At 36.9% G+C, this 16,447-nt stretch overlaps 1 protein-coding gene across 1 annotated transcript in view; it reads left to right on the forward strand.

The window, feature by feature from the left end:
- THSD7B (thrombospondin type 1 domain containing 7B) overlaps positions 1–16,447 on the forward strand; it is an 891,282-nt gene that overhangs the window by 254,128 nt on the left and 620,707 nt on the right. Inside the window, exon 3 of the mRNA XM_066346150.1 lies at positions 1,699–1,947. Within this exon, the coding sequence (XP_066202247.1) occupies positions 1,699–1,947 (249 nt within the window). The remainder of the gene's footprint in view (positions 1–1,698; positions 1,948–16,447) is intronic.

A 16,447-nucleotide genomic window follows, 5' to 3' on the forward strand; every position in this document is an offset into this window, starting at 1 on the left:
TAAGAAAGTAACAAAAGAAAAGAATTCCAATATGTATTTGAAATATTATCTTGCTATGTGAGTCTAACTGATATTACTCCACTTAAAATTATTTACTTTTTAATTAAATCTGAATTTCATAGCCCTTGTTAGAAAGCCTTTCCTGACATACTTTTTTTTTTTTTTTTTAAGTAAGAGAGTCAGAGAGAGGAACTGATAGGGACAAACAGGACAGGAGAGAGATGAGAAGCATCAATTCTTTGTTGCAGCTCCATAGTTGTTCTTTGATTGTTTTCTTATGTGTGCCCTGATGGAGGTGGGGTCTCCAGCCGGGCCAGTGACCCCTTGCTCAAGCCAGCAACCATGGGCTCATGTCTATGATCCCACACTCAAGCTGGTGAGCCCGCGCTCAAAACAGATGAGCCATGCTTAAGCCAGAGACCTCAGAATTTTGAACCTGGGTCCTCTGTGTCCCGGGCTGACGTTCTATCCACTGCACCACTACCTGGTCAGGCCAGACATACTTTTGAAGAACCCACATACCTAATATCTATTCACCTTCCTCTTTGCACTTTATGCTTCATAGTTTGAACAATTTATGACAAGACAAGTTGGTTTTTAGTCCCCCCCCCCCCGCCATGATATGCCATCAGTGTTTAAGCACCAGTCCTCAGGGGTCAGGTGTCAGGGCCTTGATTGTAATGTTTGCTGATAGCTGTGGTATAAATACTCCCACCATGACTAATTTTAAGTGAGCTGCATGAAGTCAACTGGCTTGTAAGTTTCTGAAAATTTAACAGCTCATTCTATTGGAATAGTATTTCCAGATCTAGCCTATCTCTGGTTCCTATCCCTAGAAGGAATTATATCAAGTCTTTGAATATGCTGTTTTCTTAACTTAGTCTTCTTTTTGCGCCTGAGAAACTCTTACTGATCTTTTAAAATCCAGCTCATATGTCCTCTCATAGAAACCCCCTACCTCTACCCCTTTCTTTCCAGGTGGTCATCATTCATTATAAATGCTTTTATATTGAGTTCATCACATTATCACATTATTTCATTTTTATTTCTTTATCTGTTTCCCAATTAGTTTGCTAGTATTTGATATCACTAGAATTTTACAGAGGACGAAATTGCTGCTCAGAGCCTAAAGGTGTAGGGAAACATAATATCACATTTGTTTATATTTTAATAGCCTAGTATTTACTACAGTGGTTAGATGAATACTCTAAAACTTACATTTACCTTTGTATGACCTTAGACCGATGCTTTAGCCTTCCTGAGCCAAGGTTTTCTCATCTACAAATGGGCATCATAATGTGTAAACTCAAGAGATTGTGTAGAGAAAGTGCCCGTGAAGTGCAGCAGTGTGTGGCACAGGGAGACCCATCAATAAACGCTAACTGCAGGCTGTCATGTAGGTGAAAAAACACTCCAACACTCCAGAAGAGCCTCCATTATGAGGATAAGGTATACTCACCTTACATATGTCTTGCTAGAGTGAAATAAGTTCACAGTTTCAAATGAAAGAGAACACATATTTTTAAATGCACATCCTTCTCTATTTATCATGATACCTTTAACATGTTTTTAAATTCTCAAATTTGAACACTTAAACCAGATTTCAAAGTTTTTTGTTTTTTTAATTATAAGCACTTCATAATGTTGGTTGCTTTGGTTTAATCTATGGCTGTCTGGTTTCTTCTTGTGTTCCTTTAGCCTTTGCATGAAAGACTCCTTCCCTTTGACTGTCCAGTCCTGCATCATGCCGAAAGACTGTGAGACCACCGAGTGGTCCTCCTGGAGTCTCTGCTCCAAGACCTGTCACTCAGGGAGTCTGTCACCAGGATTTAGGAGCAGGAGCCGGAGTGTGAAGCACATTGCTATTGGAGGGGGAAAAGAGTGCCCTGACTTTCTGGAGAAGCAGGCGTGCATGGTCGAAGGAGAACTTCTGCAGCTATGTCCCAGGTACTGTGCGTTCCGTGGTGTGAGTGTTCAGTTTTCCATATAACCTCATTTCATGTGCTATGGGGATGGTAATTATAACCAAACAGGAGCTGTGACTCATATTTATTGAATCTTCGCTCAGTACAGAGTTCCACACTAGGTAGGATAGCACAGTTAGGTTAAGAGCATGGGCTTTGGTAGTGATTCCCTGGGCCCTAATCCTAATTCTGTGACTGTCTAATTATGTAAATTTTGGCAAGTGATTAATTCTATTATCAAGTTTATATTATCTACTGGCAGTACTTTATCACCTGGCACATAATAAATGCTTAATAACCATTAGATATTATTACCTGACATATTAAACCTAATACTTTTAACAACCTAAGAAACCATTCATCATACCTGTATTTTGCAAGTGAGGACATTACTGCTCAGAGAGATTAAAAAATCATTGAGGTTACATCGCTAATGAATGGTATCTCCTTTTTTTTTAATTCAGTTTTGTTTCCAGATCTAACTTCCACTTTGAAGTGTTTCTAATCCAGTGCTCCCTGGGAGCGAGAGAATGTTGGACAAAAGGCTACCGTAGATTATTAGCTATATTTTAACATCTTGAGATTGGTTTTATACATATACACATATATATTTGGCTATATGGCCCTTGGGCAAGGCCTCTAGTATATTTTGTTTTGTGTTGTGGGCTCACGATGAGCCCAGTCTGATAATGACAGAAGTCATTCGGGTCTGGTTATTCAGAAGTCTGTTGGGGATAGATTTATGGTAACCCCTGCTGGGCAGCTGCCCTGAACTACATCTGTTCAATCTGCAGCTATTTTCGATAGACCTTTCCTGTAGTTTCTTATAGTTCACAAGATTGGGGAATCATTTTCCCAGCAAAAAAATAAAAAATGAAATGAGGCAAAAAATCGCTTCTTTTAGAAATAAATCATCTGAGACTATGAGAAGGGTAGTGGGTCACAAACTCAATAGGTGTTCCTGATGGACCTGGCTGTTTCTTAAACTTGAAATGATGTGTGTTTTGGGGGGATTGCAGGGCAGGTCTCTCCTGTCAGATTCTTAGCCACTCACTTCCTCCGTCTCACCATTGATATCAATGTGGATTCAGTATGCTCTTTATATACTGCTTGCTCACTTTTCTTTACTAAGATAACCCCTTAGATTCCTATCCGTTCCTTACCTCAAAAGCAGAGATAGTAGGTGCACTTCATGAGCCTTTACAGATTAAGATATTCTCTACAGAATTTTCCAACTTTGTGTTGAGTATGTGCCCAGTCTTTTTTTTTTTTTTTGCTTAATTAGTTGAGGGGTAGGGAGGCAGAGAAAGACTCCCTCATGCACCCAGACTTGGATCCACACAGCAAGCCCCCTACCTGGTGATACACTGCCTGTCTGGGCCACTGCTCCATTGCTCGGCAATCAAGCTATTTTAGCATCTGAGGAGAGGCCTCAGTGCCCTGGGCCAACTTTGCTCTAACCATTCAATCCATGGCTACGGGATAGAAAGAGAAAGAGAGCAATAAAAAAGGATTAGGGGTAGAGAAGCAGATGGGTGCTTCTCCTGTGTGCCCTGACCAGAATTAAACCTGGGACTTCCACATGCCAGGCCGATGATCTACCACTGAGCCAACCAACCAGGGTGTGTCCAGTCTTTCAAATCACTAATTAGGGGGCAAAGAATAGAATTGTAAACAGCATAAAACTTGGATCTCTGTTCTTCTTGAACTTGGATAGACCTGGGTTAAAATTGCATCACCATCACTTATTAGTTATGTGTCCTTGGACAAGCTATGTAATTCCTCTAAGACAGGGGTCGGGAACTTTTTTGGCTGAGAGAGCCATGAATGCCACATATTTTAAAATGTAATTCCATAAGAGCCATACAACGACTCATGTACGTTACGCATTATCCAATAAAAATTTGGTGTTGTCCCAGAGGACTGTTGTGATTGGCTCCAGCCACCCACAACCATGAACATGAGCGGTAGGAAGTGAATGGATTGTAATACATGAGAATGTTTAATATTTTTAACATTATTTTTTTATTAAATATTTGTCTGCGAGCCAGATGCAGCCATCAAAAGAGCCACATCTGGCTCACGAGCCATAGGTTCCCAACCCCTGCTCTAAGACATTTAAGTCTTCAATAAATCATGTCTAGCCTTGGCCAGAAAGCTCCATTGGTTAAAACATTGTCTTAATATGCAAAATTTGTGGGGTCAATCCCTGGTCTAGGCACATACAGGAATAGGTCAATCTCTCTCTCTCTCTCTCTCTCTCTCTGTGTGTGTCTCTCTCTCTCCCTTCCTCTCTCTCTAAAATCAATACATTTTTAGAAATTAAATAAAAGACAAAATATGTCTAATCATGCTGCCTGTGTTGAAGGTTGAAAAGGTACATACCAGGTAAGTAAACTCTCAGTCCTAGTGCTCGGCATATAGGAGGCACTACATGAATGGTGACCTTTATTGTTGTTATTTGCTGTTTTACTTATTTCTTTAAGAAAAAGAATCTCTTTTTCCCTTATAAGGCATACTCTACTAATTTCATGGGGTATAAATTTATTTCTTCTGAAAATCTTCTGGAAGATTTGGAAATCTTTTATTCCCTATGGAGGTAAAATTTAGAAAGGTTTTCAATGGCAAACTGCTAGGAATAAAATCTGGGTTTCATGTTGGCCTTGATATTGGTACCTCTTTTCTTTGTTCCTTTCATAGAATGGCTACTGACACCTTCCAGCTGTTTGAACAGTTTATTGATTTATAGACATTACTCACTTTTCTCTTTTGTTTGTTAAAAACGATTACAATTCTTTTGGAAGTCAAGGTGGTGTCTTTCTGATGATGCAGAGAAGGTTGACTCACATTTACATTGTTAAATAATGACTTTGAGGACCTACAGGTGGCCAATGACTATATCAAAGATTTTTTAAAAATATTTAAAATAACATAGAATTGTCCGTTTCTTTTGCTGTGCAAAAGCTTCTTAGTCTAATGTAGTCCCATTCATTTATCTTTGCCTTCACTTCCCTTGCTTTTGGATCAAATTCATAAAATGCTCTTTATGGCCAAGGTCCTTCAGTTTAGTACCTATGATTTTATCTATGTAATTTATTGTTTCAGGTTTTATATTTAGTTCTTTGATCCATTTTGATTTAATTTTGGTACAAGGGGACAAACTGTAGTTGAGTTTCATTCTTTCGCATGTGGCTCTCCAGTTTTCCCAGCACCATTTATTAAAAAGGTTTACTTTTCTCCATTGTTTGTTTTTGGCTCCTTTATCAAAGATTATTTGGCCATATATATGTGGTTTTATTTCTGGACTTTCTATTCTCTTCCACTAGTCTAAGTGTCTATTTTTCTGCCAATAACATGCTGTTTTGATTATCATGGCTCTATAATATAATTTGAAGTCAGGTATTGTAATACCCCCAGCTTCATTCTTTTTCCTTAGTATTACTTTGGATATTCAGGGTTTTTTATAGTTCCATATAAACCTGATGATTTTTTGTTCCAATTCTTTAAAAGTGATATTGGAATTTTCATGAGAATTGTATTAAATTTGTATATTGCTTTGGGTAATATATGGTCATTTGGACTATATTTTGTCTATCCAAGAGCAAAGAATATTTTTTCATTTCATTGTATCTTTTTCAATTTCCCTTAACAATGCTTTGTAGTTTTAATTATACAGGTCCTTTACATTCTTTGCTATGTTTATTCCTAGGTATTTTTTGTTGTTGTTGCAACTGTAAAAGAGATTATTTTTTTGAGTTTGTTTTCTGATGTTTCATTGTTGGCATATAGGAAGGCAATAGACTTCTGTATATTAATTTTGTATCCTGCAACCTTACTGTATTGGTTTATTGTTTCTAATAGTCTTTTTGTGGAGTCTTTGGAGTTTTTGATGTACAGGATCATATCAACTGCAAAAAGTGAAACCTTTACTTCTTCTTTCTCAATATGAATGCCTTTTATTTCTTTATCTTTTCTGATTGCTCTGGCTAGAACTTCCAGCACTATGTTGAGTAAGAGTGGAGAGAGTTGGCAGCCTTGTCTTGTTCCTGATTTTAGAGGAAAAGTCTTTAGTTTTTTGCCATTTAATATGATGTTAGCTGATGGTTTGTTATAAATGGCCTTTATTATGTTGAGATATTTTCCTTCTATACCCTTTTTATTGAGTGTTTTAAACATAAAATAATGTTGTATTTTATCAAATGCTTTTTCTGCATCTATTGATAGGATCATATGGTTTTTGTTCTTTGGTGTTTTGATATGGTGTATTACATTAACTGTTTTAAAAATGTTGAACCATCCTTGTGATTCTGGGATGAATCCCACTTGACCTTGATGAATTATTTTTTAATATGTTGTTATATTTGATTTGCTAGTATTTTGTTTAGTATTTTAGCATCTGTATGCATTAGAGATATTGGTCTGTAGTTTTCTTTTTTTGTGTTGTCCTTGCCAGGTTTTGGTATGAGGGTATTTTGGCCTCATAAAATATGTTTGGAAGTATTGTTTCTTTCTTCTTCAATTTCTTAGAAGACTTTGAGTAGAATAGAAACCCTATCTTCTTTTAATGTTTGATAGAATTTACTATTATAGCTGCCTGACCCTGGACTTTTATTTTTTGGGAGGTTGTTGATAGTTGTTTCTATTTTCTCCCTGCTTATGGGTCTGTATAGACTATTTACTTCTTCATGACCCAGTCTAGGAAGATTGTACTGTTCTATGAATTTATCCATCTCTTCTATATTGTTAAATTTGGTGGCATATAGTTTTTCATAGTATTGTACAATAATTTCTTGTATATCTATAATATCTGTGGTGATTTCTCCTCTTCCATTTTGGAATGTGTTTATATGAGTCCTTTCTCTTTTTTCCTTAGTCCTGCCAAGGGTTTTTCAATTTTGTTGATCTTTTCAAACAAACAGACAGCCAGTTAAATGGGAGATGATATTTTCAAACAATAGCTCAGATAAGGGTTTAATATTCAAAATATTGAAAGAACTCACAAAACTCAACAACAAACAAGCAAATAATCCAATAAAAAATGGGAAGAAGACATGAACAGACACTTCTCCCAGGAATAAATATAAATAGCCAATATAATATATGAAAAGATGTTCATTTTCACTAGCTATTATAGAAATGAAAATCAAAACTACAATGAGATACCACCTCACACTTGTTAGATTAGCTATTATCAACAAGACAGGTAATAACAAGTGGTTGGAGAGGCTGTGGAGAAAAAGGAACCCTCATTCATTGTTGGTGGGAATGTAAAGTAGTACAACCATTGTGGAAGAAAGTATGATGGTTCCTCAAAAAACTGAATATAGAACTACCTTATGACCCAGCAATCCCTCTACTGGGTATATACCCCCAAAACTAAAAAATATTGGTACATAAAGACACATGCTGCCCCATGTTCATGGCAGCATTGTTCACAGTGGCCAAGACAGGGAAACAACCTAAAAGCTCTTCAGTAGATGATTGGATGAAGAAGATGTGGTATATATATACTATGGAATCCTACTCAGCCATAAGAAATGATGACATAGGATCATTTACAACAACATGGATGGACCTTGATAACATTATATTGAGTAAAAGAAGTAAATCAGAAAAAACTAAGAACTGTATGATTCCATACATAGGTGCGACACAAAATTGAGACTCATGGACATGAAAAAGAGTGTGGTGGTTACCAGGGTGAGAGGAAGGGAGGAGAGAAAGGGGGTGGGGGAGGGGAAGGGCATAAAGAATACCAAATAAAAAGTAATGGAGGATAATTTGCCTTTGGGTGATGGGTATGCAACATAATTAAATGTCAAAATGATCTGGAGATGTTTTCTCTGAATCTATACTCTAATTGATCAATGTCACCCCAGTAAAATTAGGTGTCTAAATAAAATTTTAAAAAAGATTAAAAAACATAGAGTTCATCAGGGGAAGTTTTGAGAGTAAAAGGTGTATAAATCGGCATTTTTAGATTCAAAGTAAGAGCCATTTGGCTCCAAAGTCAGTGTTCTTTCCATTAAATTCCAATGACTTTAATAATATTCACAACATAAACATTCATATATGTATATGTATTATTTTTTTAACAAAAATGAGAATGGTAATTATTCAAGCTATACCCACGATGACTTTCTGTATTGATCTTTATTTACTTGTACCTTAACATCAAGAGATAGAGGCTGAGACATTTCATTGGTGATGAACCTGGCTCTCTAGTTCTGCTATTTGATGATCTTATTGAGTTTGACATATAGATGAAGACATATATTATATTATATATATATATATATATATAATATAACCCTTTCAAATAGTAAATTTGTAGACAATAAGAATCTTGGAAAATTGACTGAATACCAATCAGTGTTTCCTAGGGAGAATAATGTGTTAATTAATGATTCCACTTGGTAGTAGAAAGGAGAATGCATAAATAACAGTGACAAAATTAACACTGGCTGACATTCTTCTTTGTCTGCATTCTGAGCGGTGGCCTCTACCACAGGAAAGCATAAAAGCTGTGTATAAGTTTTATTTCTTGTTTGACATTGGTGATTAAAATTTATTGTGAGCAAGGGAAATGAAAACAAAAATCTATTAAGGAAACAAAATGCCCATTTTTCCTTTCCCAGAATTCATGAACAATTCATATGTATCAAGCAATTTCATTCACCACATTTCTCCCCAGCAGGAAATTGTACATTTCTGTGACTTTTCATAGTGTTTCTAAAAACTTCCAGGATGTGGTTTGGCTTTTACCCTTCCACTTCTGTGCTATAGGAGACATGGTCTTTCATTCAGGAAACATACAGTAAGATCTTGCTATGTGCCAAGCACTGTGGTAAGTTGTGGGATATCATAGAGAACAAAATAAAGTTTCCTCTTAATCATAGGACTTAAATTTAAGTGAAGATACACTGAATAAATATAATCAATCAAATAAACTATATTTTTTGGTATCAGCTATGGAAAAAGTAAAACATTAGAGTAGGTTAAAGACTGAGGCTTCTGGGATGTTGTGATAGGGAGAAAGCTCAGGGTCCAGAATTAAATAAGATCATTAGAGAAGCCTCATTTGAAAAGATAGCAGAGGGCGTGAAGGAAGTGAGGAAATCTTCCATTTGGGTATATAGTGGAATGATATTCTTCCAAGAACAGGATAGTGCTAGAAGGGTTCTAGTTTCTGTGTATAAATATTGCTTAGAAAAGTTCTTTAGTTGTACAGCTTTGGTGCCACTCTGGGCTGCACAGACCAGCACTTTAGCTCACAACACTCTGAATGCCAGTCCCAAGGTATCATTTCATAAATGAAATTATGATCAAGAGAAACTTAGCCAAGAAGCATTCCCTGAGACTGGAACACTTTGGAAGTTGTTTTGGAACAATAACCTTAACTTGAAAGGAGACAGTCTAGTCTACATTATGCTAACTTGGGAAAGTTTAGCACTACCAAGGAGTTAGCTTTGTGTATAGACTTAAACTTGTTTCAAGAGTTTGCTATTTTAAACCAAGACATATAGAACCAAGAGAACCCTTCCTCCATCATTACACAGTCTACTTGTAATTGTATGCCCCTCTCCAACATAACAGTAAGCGTTTATATTGTCTAATATGGGGTTAAGATAAAAATGAGAGAGGGGATAAATTTGAATATCACTTGCCACCTTTTCTCTTGGTGTGTTTATCTCCTATCATTGACCTTTAAGACCTTAGACATTATTTTATTCTCTGCCTCAAAATGTTGAAAGAAAAGGTACCTTGACACATTGGTCCTTTCCTACGTTCTGCTTTAACATCTAAAGTATTCAACCCCCATGCAACTAGAGGAAGGTGAAAAGCTTTCTAAGACCATAAATGATAAGGTAGCGCTATTTAGTAAATAGCATAAGGAATGACAGAAGGGCTGTAATATTTTAAATGCTTAATGTCAGAGAGCTTAGATAGGCCCTGGTTGAAATAGCCCTTACTCCAGATCTCATGTGTTTAAGTAGAGCCCCTTCTGGTTGAAGACACAATAACACACAAGAACATTACAGAACGTCAGCTGCACACATCTTTTTTGTAAGTGGCAGATCAGATAACCTACCAGAACCTTCTGCCACCTCACCAGAAGGCAACAACTTTCATGCAAAACTAGCTGTTCTACCTTATAACTGATTATTGAGAGATTGAAATAGAATACAAGATGGCGCTAGTAAAAGGTGACAGTGACCAGTGTAGAATAAAACTTAAAAGATCTTTAGACAGACTCTGCATGGCTTATAGCAGGGGTCCCCAAACTATGGCCTGCAGGCTGCATGCGGCCTCCTGAGGCCATGTATCCGGCACTTCCGGAAGGGGCACCTGTTTCATTGGTGGTCAGTGAGAGGAGCATAGTTCCCATTGAAATACTGGTCAGTTTGTTGATTTAAATTTACTTGTTCTTTATTTTAAATATTGTATTTGTTCCCGTTTTGTTTTTTTACTTTAAAATAAGATATGTGTAGTGTGCATAGGGATTTGTTCATAGTTGGGTTTTTTTTTATAGTCCGGCCCTCCAATGGTCTGAGGGACAGTGAACTGGCCCCCTGTGTAAAATATTTGGGGACCCCTGGCTTATAGTGTTACATTACGGTATATAGACTGTAACATATTACTACACAGAAAAGCCAATTTGTAAAACTTTGTTTCAATAGTCGGGCCTGACAATGAATAGACAAACTTTTATAATCCACACTTCCTTGACTCTAGTATGTATGAATTTGTCCTTGTTATGGATAACCTTTCAAAAAAAGTTCATCTGTGAAGACTCATAATAAGAGATCTATCTGAGTCTCCTGCCATCCACTTTAATTCCCTTGTAAAACAATCCCCTAGGACCAGCCTACTTCTCCTTAAGATTGAAGGACCCAAAACCAATTTTAGATAAAATCATTCTTCCTTGAGAAAACTCTAGGAGTTAGTTGATGGATGTTTTAAGACAAATATTGAAGCCAGTGAGACAGCCAAGGAAATGATGGCAGGTAAAAGCTGGCTTGATAATTGGCTTCCTTTGCCCATTGGAACAAAGTTAGTGCTGGGGTTGCTGTGCCATGACACTGCTGCAGGCTGAAGCTGTGCAATTCAGGAAACCGAAGCTTTAAGTTTGTGCTCACTTAGTTTACGCATGTTAAGAATCTGTTGTAATATGCTTTTTAAAAAACTAGAGCATGGTAACCATGTCTTCCAAGAATTTTTAATAGTTAATAAGGCTTCCATACATCACCCCATACATACAATCTGGTTTTGTTGTTTATTTGTATTTTCCCTCTACTTTAGAATGGCTAACACCTATAAAAATATCTGGCTGATAGTAAATGCTCAGTAAACAATGGATGGATGAACAAATGGATGCTCAAATATATGGCAGTTCTAGAACAATAATGTGCACAGGATACTTTATTTCATGCTTATACTTACTATGTTACACATGTGTGGAGGATTCAAAATCATCAATCAAATAAAGACACCTACTCAGAGAAGTGATGGACACACCAAGCTTAATGGAGTCCCCCATGACCTCTTGGTTCTGCTAACATGTGTCTGGTTTGCCAGCTAAGATAAGTTTCTGTTGTCATTGGCTATGAGAGTAGCTCCCAAAAGGGTGAGGAATGAATTCAGGTCTGAATTTGGAAAAGTTTGCCTTCCAGACAGAATGGCATGTATCACCTACTGCATCTGGATCTTCTTCCCTTTGCCGCAGCCCCTAACACCATGCCCATAATGGGGGCTTAATAAATGGTTGTCAAATGAATTCTTTAAGGCATGTTTTATTGTTTGAATTAAATAGCTTTTCTTCAGCACTTGAGGAATAAATGGGTCATGAACTGGAACCTTCAGGAGAATTTGTTTTAGAAAAGAAACAACTGTTTCAAAATATCTGTAAATTGTTTCAGCAGAAGGAAACTGATGTCTTTTATTGAGTCTATCTTTTACTGATGCATATTTTTTCATGTGTCCCCACTGTGCCACTTTAAGTCCTCCTGGATGGAAGATTTGTTCCCCTGTTAGTGTTAGAAAGTTAACGTACTGCTAAGTGCTGTGCATAGTGATAGAACTCTATTAATAATACATACGAGGAGTTTGGCTAGCAAAGCCATCTGCTGACGAGCAAAGAGCTTTGCACTTCAGAGTAGCTTTCCATAATCAATAGTCCCACTCTACTCAATAAAAAATTACTAGAGCATAAAATGTATAAAGCTTGATCAGTTCCCTTTATTCTGGTTGTCTGTTCAGCAAAAAAAAAAAAATTACAATTCTTTCTAAATATATTTACAACTTTGAAAAGGACAACAGACATTATATAAATTAGTCATGCTGCAGTAACTAATTTTTTAACATGCACACATTTAATTTGAATACCTTGTACCAGTATTTCAAATCCAAGTGTGTTTGCAAATCTATATGTGCTCAGTCAAAACATTACCATTAACTAATTCAATTATTCTTTCAATCTGTCATCATTAAATCACTTAAGATTCTACCTCATGTTGCTCTGCTCTAAACCTTTACAAGAAGAAGAAATCATGCTTTTAAAACAATTTTAAGCCTTATGAAGATGACAAAGTGTGCAACCCATTTCTAAAATGTTTAATGTATTGATTTTAGAGAAAGAGGAAGGGAGAGAGAGAGAGAGAGAGAGAGAGAGAGAGAGAGAGAGAGAGAGAGAGAACAACAGGAATACTGATCTCTTCCTGTATGTGCCCCAACCAGGGATTGAACCTGCAGCATCTGCGCCTCAGCCAGTCCTCTACCAACCTAGCTATCTGGCCAGGACAAGCATGCATTCTAAAGGGCAGAGGTTGCTATAAAACTCTGATGGTCTTGCTGTCCTGTTGTTATTAGAATAATATTTTTATTTTTTAATTTATTCTGTTGATATGGTTTCAAGTGTCACACTCAGTATAGCACCCTCTGCACCCTGCATTGTGCCCCCATGCACTATGCAAAGTAACTTTCTAGTCCTAAATTCTACCCAGTACCCCTCTCTCTTTAGCCCCCCTTTCCTACTGGCTAATGCTGCCCTGTTGTCTGTATATATGCTATGTATACATGTTTTTAGATAATCCTTTTGAGGAGCCACTGAGCCATTTCACCTGCAGATGTTGTAAAGTATCAAAAGGCTACAGAATTAATATTAATATTTTAGGAGGCTTGGAGAACATTTTATTAATTTGGGTTAAGGTGTGCAGAGAAATTGTGAGAATAGTCTCTGTACTGTGTGATTAGCATAACCAGGATGGCTCTTGCCATTGTATTGTAAATGAAAAGGGAAGGAAAGCATAGATTCCCTGACATTCCACCACACCTGTGGGGAAAGGAGTGAATGGCTAGCCAGGTGCAGGAAGGGAAAAGCCAAAATAAACCTTTTCTTATAACTATGAGCCATTTGCGGGCGTTTGTCCCCACGGAAACTACCTCTCTTATGTAAATGCATGTGGTTAATACGTCTGACTCTGGACAGAGAGATGGCAGATGAACACTAGAAAATATAGGAAGGCCTTTTAATATGTAAAGAGATATCTTTCTACCATTGTGTTGACTTGTAAATTTTGTTTTCTCCAAAATGATGTATGGTTTGCAAATTGAACGTGGTCCTATCATGTTAAAGGACATATGACTATAACCAATAGTGGTAAGGGGCTCCTAATTGCAATTTTTGCTTCTGTACTTCCCACTTACAAAACTATAAAAACTAAGTAGAACAAAGGGCCAGCGCGCTCTCCGTCAGATTTCTGTCGGAGTTCCTGCTGCTTGGCCAAGCTAGACAATAAAACTTTCATGTGTAAACGATGGACCTTGCTCCTGTCTTCCATATTTCGGGTCCCTCCGAATTTGGATTAACACTTTCACCTTTTTTCAGTACCCTCATCCCCCTTCCCTCTGGCAGCTGTCCATTTGTTCCCCATTACCTGCCTCTTTCTATTTTGTTCCTCAGTTTATTGTGTTCATTATACTCCCTATTACAGCCTGGCTTGTTCCATTTAGCATAATAATCTCCAGGTTCATCCATGTTTTTGCATAAGGTAAAATTTCCTTCTTTTTTTACAGCTGCATAGTATTCCATTGTGTACATATACCACTGGTTTTTTATTCAGTCATCCACTGTTGGACAATTGGGCTGTTTCCAGATCTTGGCTATTGTAAACACTGCAATGATCATGAGGGTGTATATCTTTTTTTGAATTAGGGATTCTTTTTATTTTTAATTGATTTAAATTTACTGTGTTTATGTGGATTCAAGTGCCCCACCAAATATATCCCCCATCTCCATGTACCCCTCAACATCCCTCTTGCCCCTCCCCCCAATGGCCTCCCACATTCCCTCCAAGATTTGTTTTATTTTTGCTCTCTATAATGCTGTGTTATGTATATATAATTTCACCAATCTCTTTTCCTTCTCTGATTCCATCCTCTCATCCACTTTTCCCTCTGACTGCTTTCCCTCTGGTCCCTTTCATCCTGCCTCTGTCTCTATTCTGTTCCTCAGTTCGCATTGTTCATTGGATTCCTCAAATGAGTGAGGTCATATGATATATTTCTTTCTCTGCCTGGCTTACTTCACTTAACATAATAGTTTCCAGGTCCATCCATGTTGTCGCAAAAGATAAGATTTCCTTCTTTTTCATGGCCCCATAGTATTCCATTGTGTATATATACCACCGCTTTTTATTTTTTTATTTTTACTTTTTTGTAAATTTTCTTTTTTTTATTATTATACTTTTATTTTTTTAATGGGGTGACATCAATAAATCAGGATACATATATTCAAAGATAACATGTCCAGGTTATCTTGTCGTTCAATTATATTGCATAACCATCACCCAAAATCAGATTGTGCTCTGTCACTTTCTATCTAGTTTTCTTTGTGCCCCTCCTCCTCCCCCTTTCCCTTTCCCTCTCCCCCCTCCGCCCGTAACCATCACACTCTTATCAATGTCTCTTAGTCTCACATTTATGTCCCACCTACGTATGGAATAATGCAGTTCCTGGTTTTTTCCGATTTACTTATTTCACTTTGTATAATGTTATCAAGATACCACAATTTTGCTGTAAATGATCCGATGTCATCATTTCGAATGGCTGAGTAGTATTCCATAGTGTATATGTGCCACATCTTCTTTATCCAGTCATCTATTGATGGGCTTTTTGGTTGTTTCCATGTCCTGGCCACTGTGAACAATGCTTCAATGAACATAGGGCTGCATGTGTCTTTGCATATCAGTGTTTCTGAGTTTTGGGGTACATACCCAGTAGAGGGATTGCTGGGTCATAAGGTAGTTCTATTTTCAGTTTCTTGAGGAACCACCATACTTTCTTCCATAATGGTTGTACTACTTTACATTCCCACCAACAGTGTATGAGGGTTCCTTTTTCTCCACAGCCTCTCCAACATTTGCTATTACCTGTCTTGTTAATAATAGCTAATCTAACAGGTGTGAGGTGGTATCTCATTGCAGTTTTGATTTTCATTTCTATAATAGCTAGTGAAAATGAGCATCTTTTCATATATCTGTTGGCCATTTGTATTTCTTCCTGGGAGAAGTGTCTGTTCATGTCCTCTTCCCATTTTTTTATTGGATTGTTTGTTTGTTTGTTGTTGAGTTTTATGAGTTCTTTGTATATTTTGAATATTAGGTCCTTATCTGAGCTGCTGTTTGAAAATATCATTTCCCATTTAGTTGGCTGTCTGTTTATTTTGTTATCAGTTTCACGTGCTGAGCAAAAACTTCTTAGTCTGATGTAGTCCCATTCATTAATTTTTGCCTTCACTTCTCTTGCCTGTGGAGTCAAACTCATAAAATGCTCTTTAAAACCCAGGTCCATGAGTTTAGTACCTATGTCTTCTTCTATGCACTTAATTGTTTCAGGTCTTAGGTTTAGATCTTTGATCCATTTTGAGTTAATTTTAGTACAGGGGGAGAGACTGTAGTCCAGTTTCATTCTTTTGCATGTGGCTTTCCAGTTTTCCCAGCACCATTTATTGAAGAGGTTTCCTTTACTCCATTGTGTGTTGTTGGCCCCTTTATCAAAAATTATTTGACTATATATATGTGGTTTTATTTCTGGGTTTTCTATTCTGTTCCATTGGTCTGAGTGTCTATTTTCGGCCAGTACCATGCTGTTTTGATTGTCGTGGCCCTATAATATAGTTTGAAATCAGGTATTGTAATGCCCCAGCTTCATTCTTTTTCTTTAGGATTGCTTTGGCTATTCAGGGTTTTTATAGTTTCATATAAATCTGATGATTTTTTGCTCCATTTCTTTAAAAAATGTCATTGGAATTTTAATGGGAATGGCATTAAATTTGTATATTGCTTTGGGTAATATGACCATCTTGATTATATTTATTCTTCCTAACCAAGAACAAGGTATATTCTTCCATCTCATTATATCTTTTTCGATTTCCCTTAACAGTGGTTTATAGTTTTCATTATATAAGTCCTTTACATTTTTTG

This window comes from Saccopteryx leptura, chromosome 7 (genome assembly GCF_036850995.1).
Source record: "Saccopteryx leptura isolate mSacLep1 chromosome 7, mSacLep1_pri_phased_curated, whole genome shotgun sequence".
Taxonomy (NCBI): domain Eukaryota; kingdom Metazoa; phylum Chordata; class Mammalia; order Chiroptera; family Emballonuridae; genus Saccopteryx; species Saccopteryx leptura.